The sequence below is a fragment of the Akebia trifoliata genome, chromosome 13 (assembly GCF_017979445.1).
Source record: "Akebia trifoliata isolate Shusen 1 chromosome 13, ASM1797944v1, whole genome shotgun sequence".
In the NCBI taxonomy this organism is placed as follows: domain Eukaryota; kingdom Viridiplantae; phylum Streptophyta; class Magnoliopsida; order Ranunculales; family Lardizabalaceae; genus Akebia; species Akebia trifoliata.
In genome coordinates, this window is record NC_141387.1 from 12,399,518 (window position 1) to 12,424,397 (window position 24,880).

At 34.1% G+C, this 24,880-nt stretch overlaps 1 protein-coding gene across 3 annotated transcripts in view; it reads right to left on the bottom strand.

Annotated features, from left to right (window-relative positions):
- LOC147387889 (Peptidase S41 family protein) overlaps window positions 1-6,167 on the bottom strand; it is a 45,888-nt gene extending 39,721 nt beyond the window's left edge. The window contains exon 1 of one of the 3 annotated variants that reach the window (XM_086420534.1): window positions 5,614-6,146. In XM_086420534.1, coding sequence (XP_086276660.1) covers window positions 5,614-6,003 — 390 coding nt within the window. In that variant the 5' untranslated portion in view covers window positions 6,004-6,146. Of the gene's footprint in view, window positions 1-5,613 lie in introns of all 3 variants that reach the window. The other 2 variants (XM_086420535.1, XM_086420533.1) reach the window with 2 other exon arrangements.
- Between the last annotated feature and the right edge of the window lie 18,713 nt (window positions 6,168-24,880).

Here is a 24,880-nt window from a genome sequence, read left to right on the forward strand (position 1 = left end):
TTCCCAGAAGATGGAAGCACAGAAGCTGGAGCCGCTATCGTTTGAGATCCAAACATGTTCAACCCATCCTTCTCATACCCCTCGTCAAAAATCTTCCTCGAAGTCGGGTTCTAAAAAATACAGTGAGTAGGAAAAAAAGTTACAGAACAGTTTAAAGATTTAGTAATGCTACTCACAGATAGAAGGTTAAGAGATAAGTAAAGGACATGAAGCATAGAATCAAGAGAAAAATTAGGGGATAACGAGATAATACCCTTGTTGTGAATAGGTGTAAGAGACCTACCAGCAAGACGAACGAGACCTACCAGCAAGACGAACCTCCCTATGAGCAGTAGGAAAAATAGAGGATGTAAAATGACTAGACTCACCAGTCATGTGATCAGAGGCGCCAGAATTAATTACGCATGTCAGAGGAGTAGAGCCAGACTGAGTAGCATGAAGTGCAGAGGATGTACCTTGAGGTGTAATAACTGACGCAACAGTCGAGGATGAGGGAGTGTGAGCCTGGATCTGATCCTGTACAATGGCTGCAATCTGAGTCTGGAGATATTGCAAATCGATGGAGCCAAGAGTCGCTTGAGAAACTGATGTAGACTCTACATTAGCAGCACGGGAGAAGGTTGTCCCACAAAAGATCTCAAAAGGTGGGGATAAAGCTGAAAGCAATGGGTCTTCTCATGTCCAACCTTCTCACAATGGCTGCAATCCCTTTACCACGTCCACGGCCTCCACGGGCTCGACTGCCATGTCCTTGAGTACGAGAGTCAAAGAACCTTGAATTGACTGCTAGAGCCATCTGATCTGTAGCTGGGGCAGAGATAATTCTAAGGACCTAAGTCTGAGAAGAAACAATACGGCGACGACGCTCATCACTATCAATGGCCGCCAATGTCTCAAATAAATATGGTAAAGGAGTTGTGTTAAGAATCTGTGTTCGAAGTACTTCAAACTCAGGACGTAGATCCATGAGGAACTAGTATGTCTGATGTTTACCAATCCGCTTCACCACATACCCAGCTGCTTCTGCAGACAACTCAGCCATAAACTCATAGTGCAAGAGCTCCTCCCAACGGGACTGAAAGAAACCAAAGTAATCCACCACGCTCTGAGTGCCTTGGGTAGTTTGAGCAATATCCCGATACAGCTCATAAATCCTCGAGTCATTTATAGCATGCGCATATGTCTGAGTAAAGACTGACCACAAAGAAGAGACAGTCTCACGGTATATGAACATGATATAGATGCACTGTTTCATAGAGTTAAATAACCATCCGAGAATGGTACAGTTATTAATTTCCCATTGTTCAAATTTGGGATCAGTGGGGGGTGGCTTAGGGATGGTGCCCAATAACCAACCAGATTTACCTCTACTACCCAAACAAAGTCGCACAAACCGAGACCAGGATTGAAAGTTACGACTATCTAGAGCAATAGTAATCCATTGTGCAGAAGAATTTCCCCCAAGAGCAGTGTGGGAGTCCTTTACCTCGTGAGTAGATGTCATGGCTTACGCTAAACAATGAGTGACGGTATTTGTGGATTGAAGGTAGATCTCATTGAAAATAAGGAGGGTCACCAAAGTAACAGACTTAACTATCGAGAATCAAAGCCAGGAAGTCGTAGTTGCTGTCGTTGATCCCACACAACACTATAGCTGTTGTCACAAGTGGTGTAGGCCTCCCAAAGAGGTTTCCTCATTGTCGTGGGTTGCTAAACAGTCCCAAAATAGATGATATTGTCGTTAAAGATCACAGACAACCCTTTACTCACTGTCGTAGATCGCTAAGGCACCCTAGGTGTTGTCGTAGACCTCCAAAGAGATTTCCCTACTGTCGTAAGTTGCTAAATAGCAACCAAATAGTTGTTGTTGACGTTAGAGATCACAGACAGCCCTTTACTCACTGTCGTGGGTCTCTAAGGCACCCTAAGTGCTGTCGTAGGTCTCCCAAAGAGATTTCTATGCTGTTGTAAGTTGCTAAATAGCAACCAAATAGTAGTTGCTGACGTTAGAGATCACAAACAACCCTTTACTCACTGTCGTTGGTCTCTAAGGCACCCTAGGTGTTGTTGTAGGCCCCCAAATAGGTCTCCCTACTGTCGAAAGTACTAAACAACACCCAGATAGTTGTTGTTGTCATCGCAAATCACCAAATAGGCCTACGGTTTCTGTTGCAAGGTCTATAGACCTAAAACAAATATTCTCTTTTGCTGCCGCAAGTTGCAAAACAGCCCTTTTGCTGTCGCAGATCACAAAAAAAGCTTTGTAGCTACTATCGTAGGTCCCTAAAGGCACCCTAGGTGCTGTTGCACGCCTCCACAGGCTGCAATGCTGCTATCGCAGACAAAAAACAGGGACCCAATAGCCTAACGATGAACAAAATAGGACATGAAATACAACGTAGAGAGTTATCGCAGCATGTGATCAAAACCCAAGCAAAAAAAGGGGAAAAATAACCCTCGAAGGGGAGACTACTTGACGAGGTTGTTTTAGATTAGTTGGTTTTCTATAAAATGGAGGAGAAAAAAAAAAAGGATGAAGGAGATCGAAGGAGAACCAAAGAAGAAATCTAATGGCTCTAATACCAAGAAGAATTGTAGAATTGTCAAGTCTCTAATTAAGAGCTTGGTAGATATATATAATAATAAAAAAGGTGAATGGACAAATATACCCTTACATAAGTGAATGGACATAAATGTCCTTACACAGAAATAACATAAAAATAACAGAATTAGACTACTATTATCTCCTATTTTCCAATAAGGTTGAACATTACTATAGTTATTTTGGGATTTAATTCTTTCAATTCGTATCAAGGGTTTTGGTCGAATTCATTTCAAAGTGTTTATTAAGAGTGAAAATTTCCACTCTCTAGGTACAGACAAGTCGCATCATCAAGACTCACCTTTGGGCCGAGTTCTTGATATGATGCATGCTCCTTAATATTGCGTTAGAGAACACGCATAAACATAGTCACTCATGCTCCAACTTGGTACAGACACTATCCACACCTTTAGGCAAGAAAATTATCATCCCCTCCCCTTTATACTTGTGGTTATTCTACTCACTCTATCTATCACATTTAAGCAGAAGTTAGTGATTCCATGCAAAAGAGTGTCACAAAGAGATCTTAATGAAATCCAAGTCCCAAAATTCAAGAACCCGTAACTTCCACAGAACGGTCACCTTTAGGCAGATTACCATCCTACTTCCATCACATTCCCTGCACAATCACTCACTTGGGCTTCCTAAACCCCTATAGGCAATACTTATACCCTAATATATCTAATTTTGCTTTTAATTGTTCTTTCTTTGGATATAGATACAAACACTCATGTTAGTCTTTAAAGTTTGCTAGGTAGCAAAAAAAAATGCATTCTAATGAACTGAAAGCAATTAGAGAATTACATGTGTGTATATAAAGATCTAAAAAATAATTATAAGACACAATAATAGCATTTGACATGAAGTAAAAAAAGCAATTTTAGATATATTATCCAAATAAAGAGCAAATGCTTGATTTGATTTTTCATGATATATGTTGTTGTCAAAAATGTTAATTTAACCATTTCATTGAATAGATCTCGAAAAAATACCCAAAATGGATTCTTGTATTGTCCAAATCAAAGTTAAAACTGGGAAGTGCAAACTTAGCTAAGTTGAGTTGGTAAGACGTGCGGAAAGGTATTCCCCCGTCCTAGGTTCAAATCCCCTTGAACCGAACTTCACCATTCAAACCACTAACCTATAATTATCAAAGTTAAAAATGAATATTTTATGACCTTTCAAAGTTTGATCCAAAAATTGGTTTTAAAGGGTTGGTTCACACTTGAACTGACTGAACCGGTTCGATTGTAACATGAGTTTAAAAAAGAGATCTGTAAAATACCTATGGATCTAAGATTTTAACTAGAATAAAAACAATAATTGAATTAAAATAATAAACATAAAATACTTGGATTCATTTTCCCAATAGTTTGTAAGCAATGTCTCGATGTACTACCTCGACTCTTCCTACACCTTGGTGATGGGAGTCTAAAGAAGGAGAGACGAACACCTATTTATAAATAGTGATATTAGATTTCTACCTATCATAGGAGTCCTACTATTAGGTGAATATCACATAATTTGGATAGAATGTTTATTAACCCATCAAATTTGATGTTGGAGTTAATACTAGACTACGTACACGATTTCCAATATTACCCTCATTGTTTTGAACAATTACAATCCAATATTTTTTATAAAACAGTATATGTGAAAAGGCCACAAATAATTTTAATTAAAATAATTATTATAAATAATAATAATAATCCAACACCATGTACATTTTTGTGTTGCTTGTACGATTGCATTTAGTTTATTTTCCCTGGATTTCTTTACTTCCATTTGCATGCAATCCTAATGTAGGACATCTACATGAGGAAGACAAAATTTTCATATTGAGTTGACTCAATCAAACCTGGTCAACTTGGGTTTGACCAACCTGGTTCAGGTTGACCCAATTGAGTCCATACTCAACCCAATTTGGATTTCAATCCTATGTGTTTAGTCTATTTCCGTTTTAAGCAATTTAGAAGTTGTTTAGTTATTTTCTATTTCAACTTTAGGAAGTTTCTATTTTGTCTAGTTTCTAATTGTTTCGTCTCTAATTTTTTTTTTTAGGTTTCTATTTTGTTCTAATTTCCTTTTTATTCTTTAAGATATAATTAAAAGTGCTTATAAGTGTCCAAATTGAGTTATAATAAATTTAAAAAATTAGTAATATGTTATAGATAGACTAGAAAGTTACTTTTTAGTATTTTAGAAGGTTTCTAAGTTGTTATAATGAAGTTATCTATATGAGGAGCTTCAAAAACGAAATTCAATGAATAATTCAAACATATCAATTAAATTATCTTTTATCTCTTAGTTACTTATCTAGCTCTCTGCTTTATCTTCTTCAAGCTATTGAATCTATTGATTCAAATTGATTTTGTGTGTTCTATTGAACACAATCTCTTAATTCCTTTCGAATCTATTGATTTCGAGGGCAGCAAAATTAATTTACTGTAGTTTGGGTGCTTGACTTCCAATAACAAAATTACAAAGATGGAGCCTAGCCTCGACAGATGCATATATGTATGTCTATAATATTTCATATCTCCAATGAGTCTATTCATTTGGCCATAATATCACTGTTACTAATGATCTGCCAATAATCACAGCTCCTGAAGTTGTACAAAGCCGCAAAGAAAACTGGGTGATTGAATCATAAATTGTAAATCAATTGCAGAAAGTCTTGGTTCGAATGGTTCCATTTTATTTGTTTCCATAAGAATCACTATAATAGTGATTAATTTAATATTCAATAAAATGATTACAGAATTTTTTTTATCAAACTCGAATGGTTCAACTATTGAATTAACATGCCCTTTCCTTTACTTGCTACCAATCCAATTCATTTACCAATAAAATGCGTATAATTAACCCACCAACACAACTACCCATTATAAATAACATCTTATCGTTGCATCAAAACACATAAAAAATGATGATTACTCTCAAGGGTTCACAAATACACAAATAAAACACATGGATACTAAATTGGGGGGAAAAAAGTGGGATAAAGTTACCATCCAATTTTGGGGAGACCAACGATGTCGATCAGAGGAATCAAGGAAGCTATCATTGACAATCTCCCAAGCTTCCTCTACAATTCCTTCATTAGTAACTAACTCAGGAACAGATTCTGATGTTTCTTGTTCTTGTAATTTTTCCTCTTTGCAATAATCCGACTGCGAAGGAGAAGGAGGAGAGACCAGTGTTGTTGCAATTGAAGGAGGAGATGGAGAGGAGATGAGGAGAGTGAAGGAGAGAGTTCCTGTTAGGGCATGAAGTAATAGTTGCTGAGGCCATTTGATGGAGTTTTCAGAGGAAGAATTGGGGATTTTTCTAGGGTTTCTCTTTGATTTTGTTGGTGTAGGTGTTCTTGCTGCTGCCAATGTGCAGCAGAAGGCGCTCATCTTGTTCTGTAAATGGTGACCCTTGGTTCGTTAGGATGAGAGACTTGACAAGAGTGAAGTATTGGGAAGGAAATGATAATGTACAATCCGAGGGACTGAATGTGTTTTGAGTTCTTGATTGAATGTCGAGAAATATGTACGGTATACACCTTGGATGACAGTTTTAGTGAGGGCTGACCGCAAAATGAAAACAACAATACTTAAGTGACTTCAAGATTGACATCATTTCACACTTTTCTCACGTGGAGTGAGCATAAAACGGTGGATGAAAAGAACTTTTCCGACGTGGTGGTGAGCACATAACTGTAAATGCTTTTCATCAAATATCAAAAAGTGTGAAATGAGGTCAATTTAGCACAACTCATTGAAACCTGAGAGTAAGTTAAAATAGGGAAAGAGTAATGGATTCGACAAGGAACCAGGAAGTTATATTGACACGCCACAATATTTTAAGGGTTCTTAAAGATTTTAAAAAATATTAAGGTGGTGTTTGTTACCGTTTCAAAACGCGGAGTTCACTGCGTTTGCAGTGAAAAACTGCGGTTTACCGTCTAATTACCATTTGGTAAAAACAGCGTTACAAAATTGCTTTGTGAAATTGCGTTTTAAAACACAAATTTGAAAAGTCCAATAGAGGCGCTTTTTTATTCGCGTTTGCGAGGGAATTCATCACCAAATAAATGGTTCGTGTGTAAATACTATTTTACCTATACCCTTTCTCTCTATTCTCTTCGACATAACCCTTCATCGATAGAAGCTATCGATCTCACCTCTCTCTCTCTCGCACACATCTCGATCTCTCTCTGCTTATTTACTTCTCTTCTCTGTCGAGGAGCATCTCACATAGCTTGCACAGATCTGCGTGAACCACAGATCTCTCTGTCGCAAAGCTCTCTCTCTCTGTCGAGCCTCGCACAGATCTCCGTGAACGAAGGAGTTCGACTTCGTCTCTTTTCTCTCAACAAACAGTTAAATCAAACTCGATTTTTGGTTCGATTTTTCTAACCCTATAAACATGAAAATTTTTGAATTTTTTTTATAAATTTTAGGTCTACTTGATTATAGTTTTGTTGATTGTGGTTTTGTTATTTAATATCTTCTCTCTCAACAAACAACTAAATCAAACGGGTTTTTTGGTTCGATTTTTCTAACCCTATAAACATGGAAATTTCATAAAAAATTTTTATCAATTTTAGGGTCTACTTGATTATAGTTTTGTTAGTTAAGCAAATTTAAGAATTTTTTTTTATCAATTTTATTTAATTTGGTTCGATTTTTCTAACCCTATAAACATGAAAATTTCAAAAAAAAATTTATCAATTTGAGGGTCTACTTGATTATAATTTTGTTATTTAAGCAAATTTCAGAATTATTTTTTAGCAATTTTATTTAATTTAGTTCGATTTTTCTAACCCTATAAACATAGAAATTTCAGAATATTTTTATCAATTTTAGGGTCTACTTGATTATAGTTTTGTTATTTAAGCAAATTTCAGAATTATTTTTTATCAATTTTATTTAATTTGGTTTGATTTGTCTAACCCTATAAACATGGAAAGTTTAGAATTTTTTTTATCAATTTAGGGTTTACTTGATTATAGTTTTGTTATTTAAGCAAATTAAAAAAAAAATTTGTCAATTTTATTTAATTTGGTTTGATTTTTCTAACCTTATAAACATGGAAATTTCAGAATTTTTTTTATCAATTTTAGGGTCTACGTGATTATAGTTTTTTATTTAAGCAAATTTCAGAATTTTTTTTCTCAATTTTATTTAATTTTTTGTAGGGTTTGGGTTTCTTAAGGGAAATCATATTTTTGGGAAACCCATTTTCTTTACATGTTTGGGGACCATCCCCAATTACCTCTATGTTTGGTCTTTCCTAGATTGTAACATTGGTTGATGATTACAAATGAATACACTTGGGAATATTTTATGCAAACCAAAGTATTTTCCATCTTTAAGATTTTTCAAAAATGGTGTACCCAATTTGATATAAAAGTTAAAAATCCACCGTTTAGATAATGGGGAGAATATCTAGATTGTGGTGCAACCTAATATCTTTGAGTGTGTTTATTATTTACATATTCATGGTTGAATTAAATACTCATGCATTACAATGGTCAGCTTCAAGAGTTTCTCAAATTCCACTAAGGACTAGATTCATAATGGTAGCATGATTCATAATGTAAGGTTTGCTCGAGTAAGGACTGGATTTCAGCTTTGAGCAAAAGAGTCCTCAGTGGCAGTCTTACTAAGTTTTAAAGTTTGAATATTTGAATTATGTTTGTTGGATGTTCTAGAACTATGATGGTTTTTTTTTAAGTTTGAACTGAATCATGTTTGTTTGATGTTTCTGTTTGGATGTATATTTTTCATATTTTTATTTATTTCAATTTTACTTATTACATTAACTATATTATTATGTTTAAATGAGTCAGAATGTAAATTAGATATTATGTAGATGTGTTATGTATATACGATGTGATATGGATGTGTTTTGTATATACGATGTAATGTGAATGTTGGATTACGTATTATGCAGGTATTTTGTTTATCAGTAAATTTCATATGTCCATTTTAAGAGGAGATGCTACCGAAATTTCTATAGAATTATAAATTTTTCTATAATTATTTTTAGAATTATAAATATTTTAAAATTAATATAATTATTTTTTAAATTTTTTATATAATTTTATTATATTTATATATATTTAGTGTAATTATATATTTATAAGGGTATTCTTGTAATTTTTGATGCAGTTTTGGGTGCTCTCTCAACCTTAAGGGTATTCTGGTTATTTTATCCTAATACAGCAGATTCTAGAAGCTGTATCAAACAATAATTACTAAATTCTGGTCAACAGCATAGCATTTTTACAAAACTCTATCGAACAAGTTTTCAGTGTTTCAGCTTCTGACAGCAGATTCTAACAGCAGAAGCTAACAGTAGATTCAGGCAGCTGAATCAAATGGGGCCTAAAAGTTTTTTATTTGAAGGGTACCCCCACAAATTAACCCTTCTACATTTCTTTTCCTCCATTTATAATGCATTGTCTTCTTCAATAAACCACCATATCAAAAAATTTATTTCAAGACTCAACATCAATAATCATTATGAAATTTTATCGAAAAATTTAATATTCTTCATAAATATGAAAAATATCGGTGAAGCTTCAATGGTAAACCCTTGAAATCCAGTAAATTATTTTTAAATTATTTTTTTAAATGTTGGTTTAAGTCATACTTCTCATCCCTAATGGATGCAATCCAATGTTGAATTTCCATCATTAATTAAATATGATGTCATGCATGTTACAGTGTTTGATAGTTAGAAACTCAATACATTGAAATTAGATGGATGTAATCCATTTTTAAAAAAAGAAATGAATGCAACCACCACATATAGATACAATCCATTATTGCATATTTGCTTCATTTGTTAAATATGAGTTCAAACATTTAAATATTATATGATTTTTATTGTTAAAATTGATGGTATACATCTTTTATTGTAGATTTCGGATTCTAATATATGAGAATTCAACCCAATACATATAAATTTTGATGTACCAAAACACTTTACCGCTGATATAATATATCTTTAATTTGATTCTCATTTTCTTTTTCAATCTAATCAATCATTTACATGTAAGACTAACGCTACGTTATTTGATTATAGATCTTTTACTCTTGTTATGAATTTATTGATTAGTGTTGACATATTGAGAAAACTGTGGGGAAATTTCGTTATCGTTAAAAGATCAAACAACACGGGAAGGACCCCTAAAATCAACTTTGTTGCAAAAGAGGTAGGATATTTAGAGATCACAAGAAGAATATTTTTTAGAAGATGTTTATTCGTAGACATACTGGAATAAAACTATGTGATTGTCTATTTTCTTATAAAAGAGTGAAACTTTCAAAAGACTATCAACAGAGAATTAAGTTTAATGTGGCATTCGTAACTATCCAGCGGCAAATAATTTTGAAGGTACTCTTACATGGGAATACTCACAAAAGAAGAATTATAGATTTTGAAGGATATGAACAATAATAGTATAAAGCCTAGGGAAGTCCTAAACATATTGAAGGAATGGGATAATTTTAATGCATCCACTATAAGGAAAACATACAATGCTCAACACAAAGTCACGGTTACTAAATTAGATGAAATGATGCAATTACAGTAGTTGATGAAGAATTTGGACAAGTATGGGTATGTAGAATGGAATTAGAGGAATGAAGATATAGATGTTCTGAAGGATATGTTTTGGGGACATCCTTAGTCCATTCAGTTAGCAAGATATTTTCAGTTTGTGTTGCTTGTGAATTGCACTTATAAAACAAACAAATTCAAGATGCCTTTACTACGATTGTGTGTAGTGACCCCCAAATTCTAACACAAACCCCATGATTCCATGTTAGGATCTAACGCACTAAAACAATACTCCACAATGATAATGTCATAAATAAATAAATACAATGATAAAATAATAATAATAATATGACAGTGGAAATTGTATAAATATTAACCAAAATTATCATGATGTAAGAATATTCAGAACTAAAACTCAAATAATAAAAAATGAAAGAATTCGCAAATCTCGCCAAAGCAAAATCTCGAACTAACTTGAAAAATCCCACTCTCAAACTCAAATAGAGAAAATAAAACAAAAAATCCTAACATCTAACTGTGACAAGACAAGTAGAAATAATTTCACTTCTTGCCTAGAAGTGGGCTTTGATCATCAATATAACCTACAAATTGGTATTCCTCGGGATGCTCCTTAATAGGGGGAGGATCTGTAACTAAAATGATATGGTAAGTAACAGGAGAATTACCCAACAAGAAACAACTATCTCAAGCTAATAATTTCTTAAACATGAAGAAAAATCATTCTATTACGTTTGGAACACATGCAAATTTTCAATATAAATAAAAACAAAGTGACATAGTCATGCTAAAAGTATAAATTAGAGCATTATTTCAACAGTTTGCAAAGTAATTTCAACAGAATCAAATAAATCATATTTAACCAAATAAATACAAATAGTAATAGTGTAATTGTTAAGAGTGTTGAGAGCCATGATTGGATACCTTCTAGCCAAGATCTGAATTATTTCAGACTTCACTAATATGGAATCCCATCATTAGTTCCTAATTCTATAGTCAGTCGTTGCTCTTGCCCCAATTGGATAACTATTTATCTGGCTCAGGTTGGCCATTGACTATGACCATAAGGTACATGTCCTTTCACGAAGTGTAAGTACATTCGACTACTCTAGACTGTTAACGATCATTGACTAGCCATTTTCATCTAAGCCTATCAGGAGAATATGATTTTCTAAAGACATCTCTACACTTCTACAATTACCGTATAGTTCACTGTTAAAGATATAAATGAATTTCTTCGATCTTAGTTTTGATGCTACTCCCCTATGCATCTCATAATATATAGGAGTTTACCATCACAACTGTTCATCTTAGGATAGTATGTCATTTTGGACATGATATGACAAACTATACTTTCCGACATTATCAAGCTCTTTAACATATCCCAAAATATATCCATATATATACTTTTCTTTTCTTTTTTAAAATAAAATTGAAAAATAACATACACATGTGGAATGGGTATCTAGTTTCCTACTATGCAATGGCCCAATCTATAAAAAAAAAACAAAAACGCACATCGCCTTATGGTAACCAAATTTAAATAAACATGCAACATCATCTCATGATAATAGAAAAGAAATGTTAAACCTGAATATCCACTCTCCAACACACACACACACACACACACACATTCAATGAGAATCCATACTCTTATTTATAAAATATAGGACATCGCACTTACAATACCATCCCTCAAATTTTTAACAGTTCCAAACATTTTATTTCTCAAGCTCAACCAAAACTTTGAATATTCTTTGAAGAGATAAAAGTAAATTTTTTCAATAAAATTTAAATATCAAAGCTCATTTTATAATTTTGTTTGAAGAAAATGATAATAAATGACTAAAAAAAGTTATGTGTGCAATCAAGAGCAAAGACATCAACGATTTATCAAAGCTATGAAAAGTTGGTGAAAATTATGCTATGTCAAAAATGTTATTTTTCAAAATTCTTCAAACTTAAAACGAGTTTTTGGAATAGAAAGTTCTAATTATGATATTTGACATCATAGAATTTTTTTAATTTTAATTTTAATTTGAAGAAAAAATCAAAGAAACACAGGGATTGAAAATCTGACAAAAAATGCTGAAATCTACGTTTTGTTCTTGAACCCAAAAGTTAGATTTTGATACTTTGAATTCAGATTTTTAAACTAATTATATTATTTGCTAATGGGGATATTCCCTTATTTTCATTAAATAACTTAAAGTAAATGGAAAGCTCAAATTAAATATGACAAGTCCTTAGTTGGTGGGAAAAATATGTGCTTAAAACAAATTAAATTAAGACTTTTAATTTATGGTCGTGCAACCAAGGTGGGTCTGTCAATTGAACCCGAGAGTTGTTGGGGTGATAGGTTAGTCGACTGAGGTGGTGGGTAGATCGAGCTTTTCTTGGGTGAATCGAACTTGAATCCGAGAGTTGTGCACTATCAAGTTCTTCATGGGGCGAATGGTAGGTCAATTCAGATGAAAGGTGGGTCGACTGAGTAAAAGGGATTTTTGTTATCTCCTTTAATGATTTTGCCCCAAATTCATCCAATTCATCAAAAATCAATTTCAAATCATGACCCAACAAGAAAACATACTAAACAAACAATGCTAAACATGAATTTGTAAAATAAATAAATAAATTCCTAATTTTTAATAAAATATATAAGTTTTTAATTGAAAATCGTGATTATTAGAAAGATTTAAAAGTTCCATACTTTCGATCTAAGCTGAACAAATCCTTGAAGAACACATAAAATGGATTTGATTCGAAGTTTTCTTCTTGAAAGTGATAGAAAGCTCTAGATTTTCAATTTTTCTCGAAACTTTTAACGAATCGAACGATTTCTTCTCCTACAACGAACCCTAATTAAGACTCTAGGTAAATGAAAATCGGATCGAAAGGTGGGAGGAGGCTAGAATTTCTATTTAGGGTTTCTTTCAAAAAAGAATAATGCGTTAGAACAATAAAAAAATCTTAAATTTTATAAGATTTAGTATTTATAGAGTCTCAGGGATGTAATGGTCATTAATAGTTTTGTTTGGTAAATCTGTCTTAAATTATGATTTTTTATATTTTATAATTTATTTTGATTAATTTTTTAGTGCAAATCTAATGGTGTAATTGGATTTTTCATAATCAGATTCTATAAAAAATTTCTATTTGTTTGACTAAAAGCGCCCTCGATCCGCGGGGTACGCGGATCTGCTTTTGACCTTTGAGGTTTGGGAGTCGCCACCTAGTTATTACGGTCTAGGAACCGAATATAGACTCGAAACGGATAAATCAACTAATCTACTAAAAAATATGGGTCCGGGGATCACGTTACGGGGTTGGAAGGTGTTAGCACCAACCCTGCCCGGCCAATGTCGGTCTCTACTTATCCCAAATAAAAATTACATTACTAAAAAAACCCAGATAAAAAAAAAAAGAATTTTACCTTCGAACGCAAACGATTATATTTCCTTAGATCTGATAAAATCGTTCCTTGTCCAGTATTCATCGCTTCGTTCTTCTCCAGATCTGATTTCTGATCTCTGAGACAATGTATCTTTTTCTTAGATCTGGATTCTTTGGATTTTTTTACGAATTTCTGGGTATTTTTTAAGGATTTCTAAGTATTTTTCAAGTTAAAATCGAAGTATGGGTGTTAGGTAAGGAGTTTGGGCTTCAAAATTAGGGTTTATAGAAGGCTAGGGAATCTTTTTGACCTACTTCTCTTAGGATTTATTATTTGATACGAAAATAAGTTGTAAGAACCCCTATTTATAGATTTTTTTAAGTGATTGTTTTGATAGAGTTAGTGTTTAATTATAATTGTTTTGGAAAGAGTTATTGTTTAATTATAATTGCTTTAGGTAGAGTTATATTTTAATTAGAATTGTTTTAGATGGAGTTATTATCTAATTAAGATTGTTTTAAATAGAGTTATTATTTAATTAGAATTCTATTAAGGTTTTGACTTTTAGTCTCACTTGATTGACTTTAATATCTAGACTTTGGTCTTACTTGATTGACCTTAAGATCTTGACTTTAGTCTTACTTGATTGACTTTAATTTCTTGACTTTAGTCTTACTTGATTGACTTTAATTTTAATTAGGATTTCACTATAAATTAATTAATTTTTTAATTATTAATTTCAGAATTTTTAATTATTAAAATGTAAAATTACAATTTTACCTTCGGAGATGACTTTTTGCGTTTTAAGTTGATTTTTGATGTTCTAGGATGTTTTGGAATTGATTTTTCATAAGGAATTCAATGAGAATATTGGTTTGTGTCATTTATGAAATTTTTGTGTGAAATGGTCATGAACTTTATGAGGGGCATTTTCGTAATTTTGTCAAATTTGGTGAAAGGTGGCGAAATGATTTATTTGGTTTTGATTTGTTGTTTTATGTGTTTGAAAGGGTATTCCTAACCGTAATGTAGTCTCTAGGGATGTTTTGAGGTTAAGGGTATTTTTGTTATTTGGTCATTTTTTAGTGATTTTTATCGTAAAGTTTATTTTTATCTGCAAGATGATGATTTCTACGTTTTTAGAGTTATATTTTCCTAGTGTAGTGTAATTTCTACAGTTTTGTTAGTTCGAGATACCTCATCCGGATTTCTGAAACATATCTGGTAACAAAATAAAGCATTGAAATAAACATCCATCATTAGGAACCGTTGCAATCGGGTTGACGAGTTGATTAATCAGGCGAGTGCAAAAATGAGGTGTCACAGATGCCCCTCTTTGGCTGAGGGTTGAAGAAAACTAGATAGCAAATCTATTTTGGTAGATAGTGCGATATCCGAATGCCAAAGCTAGTGACAGTTCATTTTACAGCTTGATTTAACAATTCGTCGGGATGTTCGGATCCTTGAGGGTAAAACTCTCCCTGAATTGAAAGGTTGTCAGGTCATCGAGCGAGAATTCTCACTGATAGTGTCAGATCCTTGAATTTTAGAAAATTCTCCTTGACTAATGTAACAACTGTGCAAGTGTGTGGACTTAAAATCTGAGATAAATTTCAAAGAGTTTGAGTAAAATCTAAGTACAAAGTGAATATAAATTGAGCATAAACTGAGCATAATTTGAGCATGATCTGAGCATAAACTGTGCATAAACTGAGCATAATCTGAGCATAGACTGAGTATAAACTAAGCATAAACTGAGCATAATTCCGAGAAAACCCTCGGCGGTAACTGAACATAATTCTGAGAAATCCTCGACGGTAACTGAGCATAATTCCAAGAAAACCCTCGGCGGTAACTGAACATAATTCTGATAAACCTTCGGCGGTAACTGAGCATAGTTTCAAGAAAACCCTCAACGGCATCTAAGCATAATTCTGAGAAACCCTCGGTGGTCACTGAGCATAATTTCGAGAAAATCCTCGGCGGTAACTGAGCATAGTTCCAAGAAAACCCTAGGCGGCATCTGAGCAAAATCCAAGATAACCCTTGGCGGCAACTGAGCAAAATTCAAGTTAACCCTTGGCGGCAACTGAAAGCGCCCTCGATCCGCGTGGTGCGCGGATCCGCTTTTGACCCTTGAGGTTTGGGAGTCGCCACCTAGTTATTGTGGTCTAGGAACAAAACTGACTCTAAAATGGATAAAAACTAATCTACTACAGAAAATCTGAATCCGGGGATCATGTTACGGGGTTGGAAGGTGTTAGGCACCAACCCCGCCCGGCCATTGTCGGTCTCTACTTATCCCAAATAAATCTACATCGCTAATGACAAACCTAGATTAAAAAATAATTAAAAAAAAGCATACATTTGATCTGCAAAAGTGTTATTCCATCAGATCTGGTGAAAACGACTCCTTGTACCGTATTCCTTATTTCGTTCTATCTTTGGATCTGATTTCTGATCTCCGAGGTAAGGTATCTCCTTCTTGGATTTGGGTGCTTGGAATTTGTTGTGAATTTTTGGGATGTTTTTAAGAGGTTTTTGGATATTTTTTAGGCTAAAATCATAGCAGGGGTGTTAGGTAAGGAGTTGAGGCTCCAAAATTAGGGTTTTGGAGAGGTTGTGGAGGCTTCTTCACCTACTTTTCCTAAGGTTTTTTCTTTGATACCGAAAATAGGGTGTGGAGGCTCCTATTTATAAAGTTTTTAAAAGCATTAGGGTTTGATTAGGGTTTCAATTAGGGTTTTGACTTAGTCTTTAGGGTTTTAATTTAGGGTTTTGACTTTAGTCTTATGAGATTGACTTGATTAGTTTAGATTAGGATTTTGATTTAAGGTTTTGACCTTAGTCTTATGAGATTGACTTGATTAGTTTAGATTAGGGTTTTGATTTAGGATTTTGTCCTTAGTCTTATGAGATTGACTTTAATACTTGACTCTAGTCTTACTTAATTGACTTTAATTTTGACTTTAGCCTTATTTGATTGACTTTAATATCTTGACTTTAGTCTTGCTTGATTGACTTTAACTTTTTGGAGAACCCCCCTCTATTATATCTTTGATTCTTTGGACCCCCAAATGGAGGGGTTATTAAAGAAATATCTTGCGAACCATCAACAATTTTTCTTGAAAGCCTGATTGATAAATTTTTTTGTTTAAATTTTATAATTAATTTTATTAATGTTTCACTTTACATTATTTAATGATTTATTTATTAATTTCGAAAATTTTAATTATTAAAATTGTGAAATTATCGTTTTGCCCTCGGAGAGGATTTTTTACGTTTTAAGTCATTTTTCAATGTTCCAGGATGTTTTGAAATCAGTTTTTCGTAAGGAATTCAATGGGAAAGTTGATTTTTATCATTTATGAAATTTTTTGTGTGAAATGATCGTGAATTTTATGAGGGATATTTTCGTAATTTTATCGAATTTTGTGAAAATTGGTGAAATGATTTATTTGGTTTTGATTTGTTGTTTTATGTGTTTGAATGGGTTTTCCTAAGCGTAATGTAGGCTCTAGGGTTGTTTGGATGTTAGGTGTATTTTGGTAATTTGGTCATTTTTAGTGATTTTTATCGTGAAGCTTCTTTTTGATTTGCAAGATGATGATTTCTATGTTTCTGGGGTCGTATTTACCTAGCGTAGAGTGGTTTCTAAGTTTTGTCAGTTCGAGATACCTCATCCGGATTTCTAAAATATATCTGGTAACAAAATGAAGCATTGGAATCCATCATTGGGAACCTTTGCGATCAGGTTGACGAGTTGATTAATCAGGAGAGTGCAAAAATGGGGTGTCTACAGATGCCCCTCTTTGGCAGAGGGTTGAAGCAAACTAGATAGCAAATCTATTTCGGTAGATAGTGCGATATCCGAATGCCAAAGCTAGTGACAGTTCATTTTGCAGCCTGATTTAGCAATTCGTCTGGGCGTTTGGATCCTTGAGTATAAACTCTCCCCGAACTAAAAGGTTGTCAGGTCCTTGAGCGCGAGCTCTCACTGGCAACGTCAGATCCTTGAATTTTTTTTTTATAAAAAAAATTCTCCTTGACTGATGTAACAACTGTGCAAGTGTGTGGACTCAAAAATCTAAGGTAAATTTGAGTAAAATCTAAGCGCAAAGTGAATATAAATTAGACATAAACTGAGCATAAATTGATCATAATTTCGAGTAAACCCTCGTCGGTAACTGAGCAAAATCCAAGATAACCCCTTGGCGGCAACTGAGCAAAATCCAAGATAACCCTTGGCGAAAACTAAGCAAAATCCAAGATAACCCTTGGCGGCAACTGAGCAAAATCCAAGATAACCCTTGGCGGAAACTGAGCAAAATCCAAGATAACCCTTGGCGGCAACTGGGCAAAATCCAAGATAACTCTTAGCGGAAATTAAGCAAAATCCAAGATAACCCTTGGCGACAACTGAGCAAAATCCAAGATAACCCTTGGCGGAAACTGAGCAAAATCCAAGGTAACCCTTGGCGGCAATTGAGTAAAATCCAAGTTAACCCTTGGCGGCAATTGAGCAAAATCCAAGATAACCCTTGGCGGAAACTGAGCAAAATCCAAGTTAACCCTTGACGGCAACTGAGCAAAATCCAAGATAACCCTTGGCGGCAACTGAGCAAAATCCAAGATAACCCTTGCCGGAAACTGAGCAAAATCCAAGATAACCCTTGGCGGCAACTGAGCAAAATCCAAGTTAACCCTTGGCGGCAACTGAGCAAAATCGACAACTGAGCAAAATCAGAGATAACCCTTGGCGGCAACTGAGCAATATCCAAGATAACCCTTGACTGCAACTGAGCAAAATCCAAGATAACCCTTGGCGGCAACTGAGCAAAATTGGCGAAGGAATGAAGGACTTTTGGGAAAGAATGAATGAATTCGGAAAAGACTGATCAGAGTGAATTGAATAAATCTGGAAGATACTGAATCTGGAAGAGAAATGATCGAATCCAGGAATGATTGGATCTGGGAATACCATATTAGTTGATCTCTTGACACAGTCAAATGTGAGATCCGAAGTGCTTTTGTTTGAACCTCAAGGATTTATCCAAAAGTTTTATGAATTTAAAACCTGAGTTTTTATTTCTTTTGAACCTCAAGAGTTTTTTGAAGAACTGTTATCAAAAGGGTAACCTTAAGTTTGAGGTTTTTAGGATTAACATTACTCCAAAAACAAAATGTCCCTAGTTTGACAATAAACATGGCATTGAAAATAATTGAACACATCATTAAAAAATGCCCCTGGTATAAGGAGGGAAATTACATAATTTAGAGGAAAAAGAAAAATGCCCCTTGTAATAAGGTTTGAAATATTTGATTACCACAAGCGCAATAAAGATCCAACTTTTAATTTTGATTAATTTTATTGAAGATTTTGAGTCAGGCTCAAGAGAAGAAAATATTTCCTTTTGAGACTCATCCTAGAATTCACCCTTCTCTCCATTGGTTCACTTGGGGAAGTAAGAATTTTCATATCGATCGTAGATAAGATACTTGTGGCTTCTGAATCTATGCCTGGTTTAACTTGAGTATTGAACTTGATTATTCAGACTTCTGATGTTTCAGCTCGAACCACTGTCAACTTGAGATTTTCTTTTGTTTTTCTTTGTCGCTCTAACTTTTGCCTAGATCGCCTTTTCAGGTTTTCAATCTATCGAGCTTGCTCTAACTTTTGCCTAGATCGCCTTTTCAGGTTTTCGATCTAGCGAGCTTTTTCTTTTTTCTTGGCTCTGATTGTTGCCAAAGTTGTCCTTTCAGATTTTCAACTTTGCGAGCTTGCCTTAATTTTTGCCTAAGTCGCCCTTTTCGAGTTTTCAACTTAGTAGGCTTCATCATTTTTTTATCTTTTTCTTTTCATTTGACATTCTAGAATCGCTGTCTGATCATGTTCTACTACCCTCCTTGACCTTTTCACACGGTACTTAAGAGGACTTTTATAGGTAGGCTTGGGACTAGGCATAAAGTGAAAGGGATTTTGAGGCTCAAAACCCAAATGCCCCTTATGTAGCATTTCTTTTATTTTGCTTTAAATTTTCTTCCCTATTTTGAAGATATTTCTTTTTCTTTTGAATTTTTTCCTTTTTAGATTTTTTTCTTGTCAGGGAATCTATTTTTTTTTTTGATGTGGTCGGGCCTGAAGTAACTTCTCAGGTTGCCTACGTATCCCAAATTTTTGGGATCAGACTAAAACGTAGTTCAGATTTTTCCCTCCCCTAAGTTAGGTAATCAGGCTAAGAAATAAAAGATACAATTTTTCTCTTTTTGAACGGGCTGCAAAGGGGTTGAGAAAGGAGGATAAAGAACTAGGTAATAGGAAAAGTGATTCGGTCAAAAATGACCTTCTTAAATGTAGTACCGTTTGATTTGGTCAAGGTTGGTTGGTTCTGGTAACTCGATTCCATTATAATCTTGAAGCCTGACAGTTTTTCCTGGTAATATCTCTTTGATGATGTACGGACCTCCCCAATTTGGTTTGAACTTCCCTCTAGGGTCAAAGATAGGTGCCCGATTCTCTTTAAGTACTAAATCCCCGACTTATAAGTGACGAACCTTGATCTTTTTATCAAATGCACGGGCAACTCTTCTTTGATAAGCTTGCACGTGATACAAAGCTCTCAGTCGTTTTTCTTCAATCAAATTCAATTCTTCATACCGCTGACAAACCCAATCTGTTTCTGACAACTGATTTTCCAACAAGACCCTCAGAGATGAAATTTCCATTTCAACTGGCAAGACTGCTTCCATGCCATATACTAAGGAGTAGGGAGTAGCTCCAGTAGAGGATCGAATTGAAGTTCGATATGCCCATAGTGCAAATGATAGTTTTTTAGACCACTCTCGATGTGATTGACACATTTTCCTAATGATAGTCTTAAGATTCTTATTAGCTGCTTCGACTGCTCCATTAGTCTGAGGGCGGTAAGGAAATGATTTGTGGTTCCGGATCTTCAACTTTAAACATAGAGTAATGATTTATACTTTGAAGTACGACCCATTATCAGAGATCAGTTCAAAAGGTACCCCCATATCGACTGATAATATGGGATTTGAAACTCAAGATGTAGTAAGGATAGTGCTCATACATTTTATAACATCTTCTTTGATTCCATCGATATAGACGAGTATCTATTCCGTGTTGAACAACACCCAAGCTTGTACCTAACATACCCTCATATGATCACACGAACAAGTCTTTTGAAATTTCTGAGTAAATTCATTATCCCCTCGTATTCCTTTCGGGATAAGATAGTTTCTATTTGAATCTCTTTAGGAATTATTTTTTGTTTCGAGGTAACTTCTCTAACTAATCCCGGTGTGATTAACACATTTTCTTGATGATTATTTTGAGAGTCTTACTAACTGTTTCAACCGTTCCATTAATCTGAGGATGGTAGGAGGATGATTTGTGATGCCGAATCTTCAACTTTGAACACAGAATAATGACTTAAGCTTTGAAGTACGACTAATTATCCGAGATCAGTTCAAAAGGTACCCTGTATTGACTTATGATAGATGCAGTGAGGACAACATTGAAATGTTTTGTAATATCTTCTTTGATCTTGTTGATGTTTTCATTTCATTGAGCGAGTATTTATTCCATGTCGGACGACTCTCAAGCTTGCACCTAACATATCCTCATCAGACCACGCAAGCAAGTCTTTTGGAATTTCTGAGTAAATTCATTGTCCCTTCATGTTCCTCAATGGATAAGATGGTTTCTATTTGAATCTCTTTAGGAATTATTTTCTGTTCCAAGGTTAATGACCTTTGTTTTCTGATTGAAAGTTGTTGAACCCGACCCTTATCTTCTTGTTCACGAAAGAAATCTATCCTTGAAGTTAGATTATTGGTTAATTTGTTAACGCGCTTGAGTTATTCAAAAATTTCATTTATTCAAATGGGGCGATAGACACCATTATAAACTTGACAAATTAACCTGACTCAACAGAAAAGAGTTGACTCAATCTAAAGAAAATATGACCTTGCTCAGATCTGATAAAATCGCTCCTTGTACATTACTCTTCATTTCGTTCTGTTTCCAGATCTGATTTCTGATCTCCGAGACAAGGTATCTTTTTCTTAGATCTGGATTCATCAAATTTGTTTACGGATTTCTGGGTGTTTTTCAAGGGCTTCTAAGTGTTTTTTCAAGCTAAAATCGAAGTATGGGTGTTAGGTAAGGAGTTGGAGCTTCAAAATTAGGGTTTATGGGACGTTAGGGAATCTTTTTGACCTACTTCTCTTAGGGTTTATTATTTGATACGAAAATAGATTGTAAGGACCCCTATTTATAAATTTTTTAAGTAATTGTTTTGATAAAGTTAGTGTTTAATTATAATTGTTTTGGAAAGAGTTATTGTTTAATTATAATTGCTTTAGGTGGAGTTATATTTTAATTAGAATTGTTTTAGATGGAGTTATTATCTAATTATGATTATTTGAAATAGAGTTATTATTTAATTAGAATTCTATTAAAGTTTTGACTTTTAGTCTTATTTGATTGACTTTAATATCTTGATTTTGGTCTTACTTGATTGACCTTAAGATCTTGACTTTAGTCTTACTTAATTGACTTTAGTCTTACTTAATTGACTTTAGTTTTACTTGATTGACTTTAATTTTAATTAGGATTTCACTATACATTAATTAATGTTTTAATTATTAATTTCAGAATTTTTAATTATTAAAATTATAAAATTACTATTTCGCCCTCGGAGATGACTTTTTGCGTTTTAAGTCGGTTTTTGATGTTCTAAGATGTTTTGAAATTAATTTTTCATAAATAATTTAATGGGAAAATTGGTTTGTGTCATTTATGAAATTTTTGTGTGAAATTGTCGTGAACTTTATGAGGGGCATTTTCGTAATTTTATCAAATTTGGTGAAAATTGGCGAAATGATTTATTTGATTTTGATTTGTTGTTTTATTTATTTGAAAGGGTTTTCCTAACCGTAATGTAGGCTCTAGGGATGTTTTGAGGTTAAGGGTATTTTTGTAATTTGATCATTTTTTAGTGATTTTTTTCGTAAAATTTGTTTTGGTCTACAAGATGATGATTTCTACGTTTTTGGAGTTATATTTTCCTAACGTAGTGTAATTTCTACAGTTTTGTTAGTTCGAGATACCTCATCCGGATTTCTGAAACATATCTGGTAACAAAATAAAGCATTGGAATAAACATCTATCATTGGAAACCGTTGCAAGCGGGTTGACGAGTTGATTAATCAGGCGAGTACAAAAATGGGGTGTCTACATGACTTACAAATTAACTCGAAATATGCATAAAATCTAGAGAATTACATTTTCCCACCTTAACAAAAATTTTGTCTAACTCATTTTCCCACGTCATTTCTTCTATATGGTGGTATCTTTACAATACCTTGACTAAGGGAATGATGTGAGATCTAAGCTTCTTCTTTCGTCTATCTAAAATCTGAATTGGTTTGGACTCATATTATTATCCTTCTAAACTTCCAATGACTGTAAGTCGACCATATGTGAAGAATCTAATTCGTATTTCCTCAACATGGACACATGGAAGATGTTATGAATCTGCTCCAATTGTGGGGGTAGTACCAATATGTGCGTTACTGGTCCAATTTTCTCAGAAATCTCAAATGGCCCTACTTATCGTAATTTAAGCTTTTCCTTTATATCAAATCTAGATATTTCCTTTCTGTGTGATATCTTCAAAAAAACCATGTCTCCTACTTCGAATTCCAAAGGTTCACGTATTTTACCTACATAGTTTTCTTTTCTGTTCTGGGTTGTCTTCAATCTTTCCTTGATTATCATGACCTTTTTTTATTGTCTCTTCAATCAATTATAGATAATCAAAACTGTTAGGTTATGTCTTCTATTCTTGTATATGGGATTGTCGTGGATTCAAACCGGATTTTTTGATGATCGGTTAACGATCCGTTTAATTGGTAATGTGTGGGGTTTCCCCAACATTACTGGGGGTCCGGAGGCGAAGCCCCTGGGCAAAATATTAGGCCCATTTGGTTTGATTTTGGATCAGACCCGTTTAACCTCTTTATAACCCTAAGTATATAAAGGGTAAGAGATGAAACCCGAAAGGGTGGTGTGAGATATACGAGAGAGAGAGAGAGAAAGAAATTGTAACCTAGTTCTTCTTTGGAAAATATAGTGAAATCGTCGTTTTTCGCCCGTGGACGTAAGTCGATTCTTTGACTGAACCACGTATATCTTGTGTCGTGTGAGATTCTTGTGTTCTTATTTGATTTATACTTCAGATCATAGGGTTTAGTCTAGTAAACTGATATCAGAGCTATGGCTACGAAGTATGTGTCGAGAAATTTGATGGAAGGAACGATTTTAATCTATGGCGGGTTCGGATGAAAGCTGTGCTTGTTCAGCAAGGTTTATCGAAGGCGCTGTTGGGAAGCGATAATTTACCAGAATCGTTGAAACCAGAATAGAAAGAGGAGATCATGGAGAAAACACACAGTGCGATTCTGTAATCTTTGGGGAATGGGGTCATGCGAAAAGTCGGTGATTCAGACACGGCAGATCTGCTATGCACAAAGTTGGAAACTCGATACATAACAAAATCTCTCACAAATCGATGGTATCTAAAGAAATGGTTTTATACCTTGTGGATGCAAGAAAATATTTTTATCCCTGATCATCTTGATGAATATAATAGTATTCTTGTGGATTTAAAGAATGTTGGTGTTAAAATTGATTAAGAAGATCAGACTATACTTTTGGTTTGTTCTCTACCACCCTCATATGAAAATTTTGTTGATACCCTAATGTATGGAAAAACTATTATTTTGGTTGAGGAAATTAAATCTACTTTAAATTCTTAGGAATTGAAGAAGAAAGTAGATGGAATTACAGAAAGCTCAGGCGAAGGTTTGTTTGTTAGGGGGAGATCAAATCATAAAGGGAACCATAATGGAAAAGGACGGTTTAGATCAAAATCAAAGACTAGAAAGTTAAAGTGTTTCAATTGTAATTAAGAAGGACACTTTAAAAAAGATTGTCTGGAGCGTAAAGGGAAGGGAAAACAAAATTATAATGACCATGATGCTGGCGATGCAGCAGTGACAAATTGAAATTGTGATAACGATGATGTACTCTCAGTTTCTACCAATTTTTTCGATGAGGAGTGGATTCTTGATTCGGCATGCACTTATCATAAATGTCCCAATAAGGACTGGTTCACAACCTATCAGCCTTTTGATGGGGGTGAAGTTCTTATGGGAAATAATGCTGCTTGTAAGGTAGTGGTTATAGGCACAGTTCGGGTGAAGATGTTTAATGGTATTGT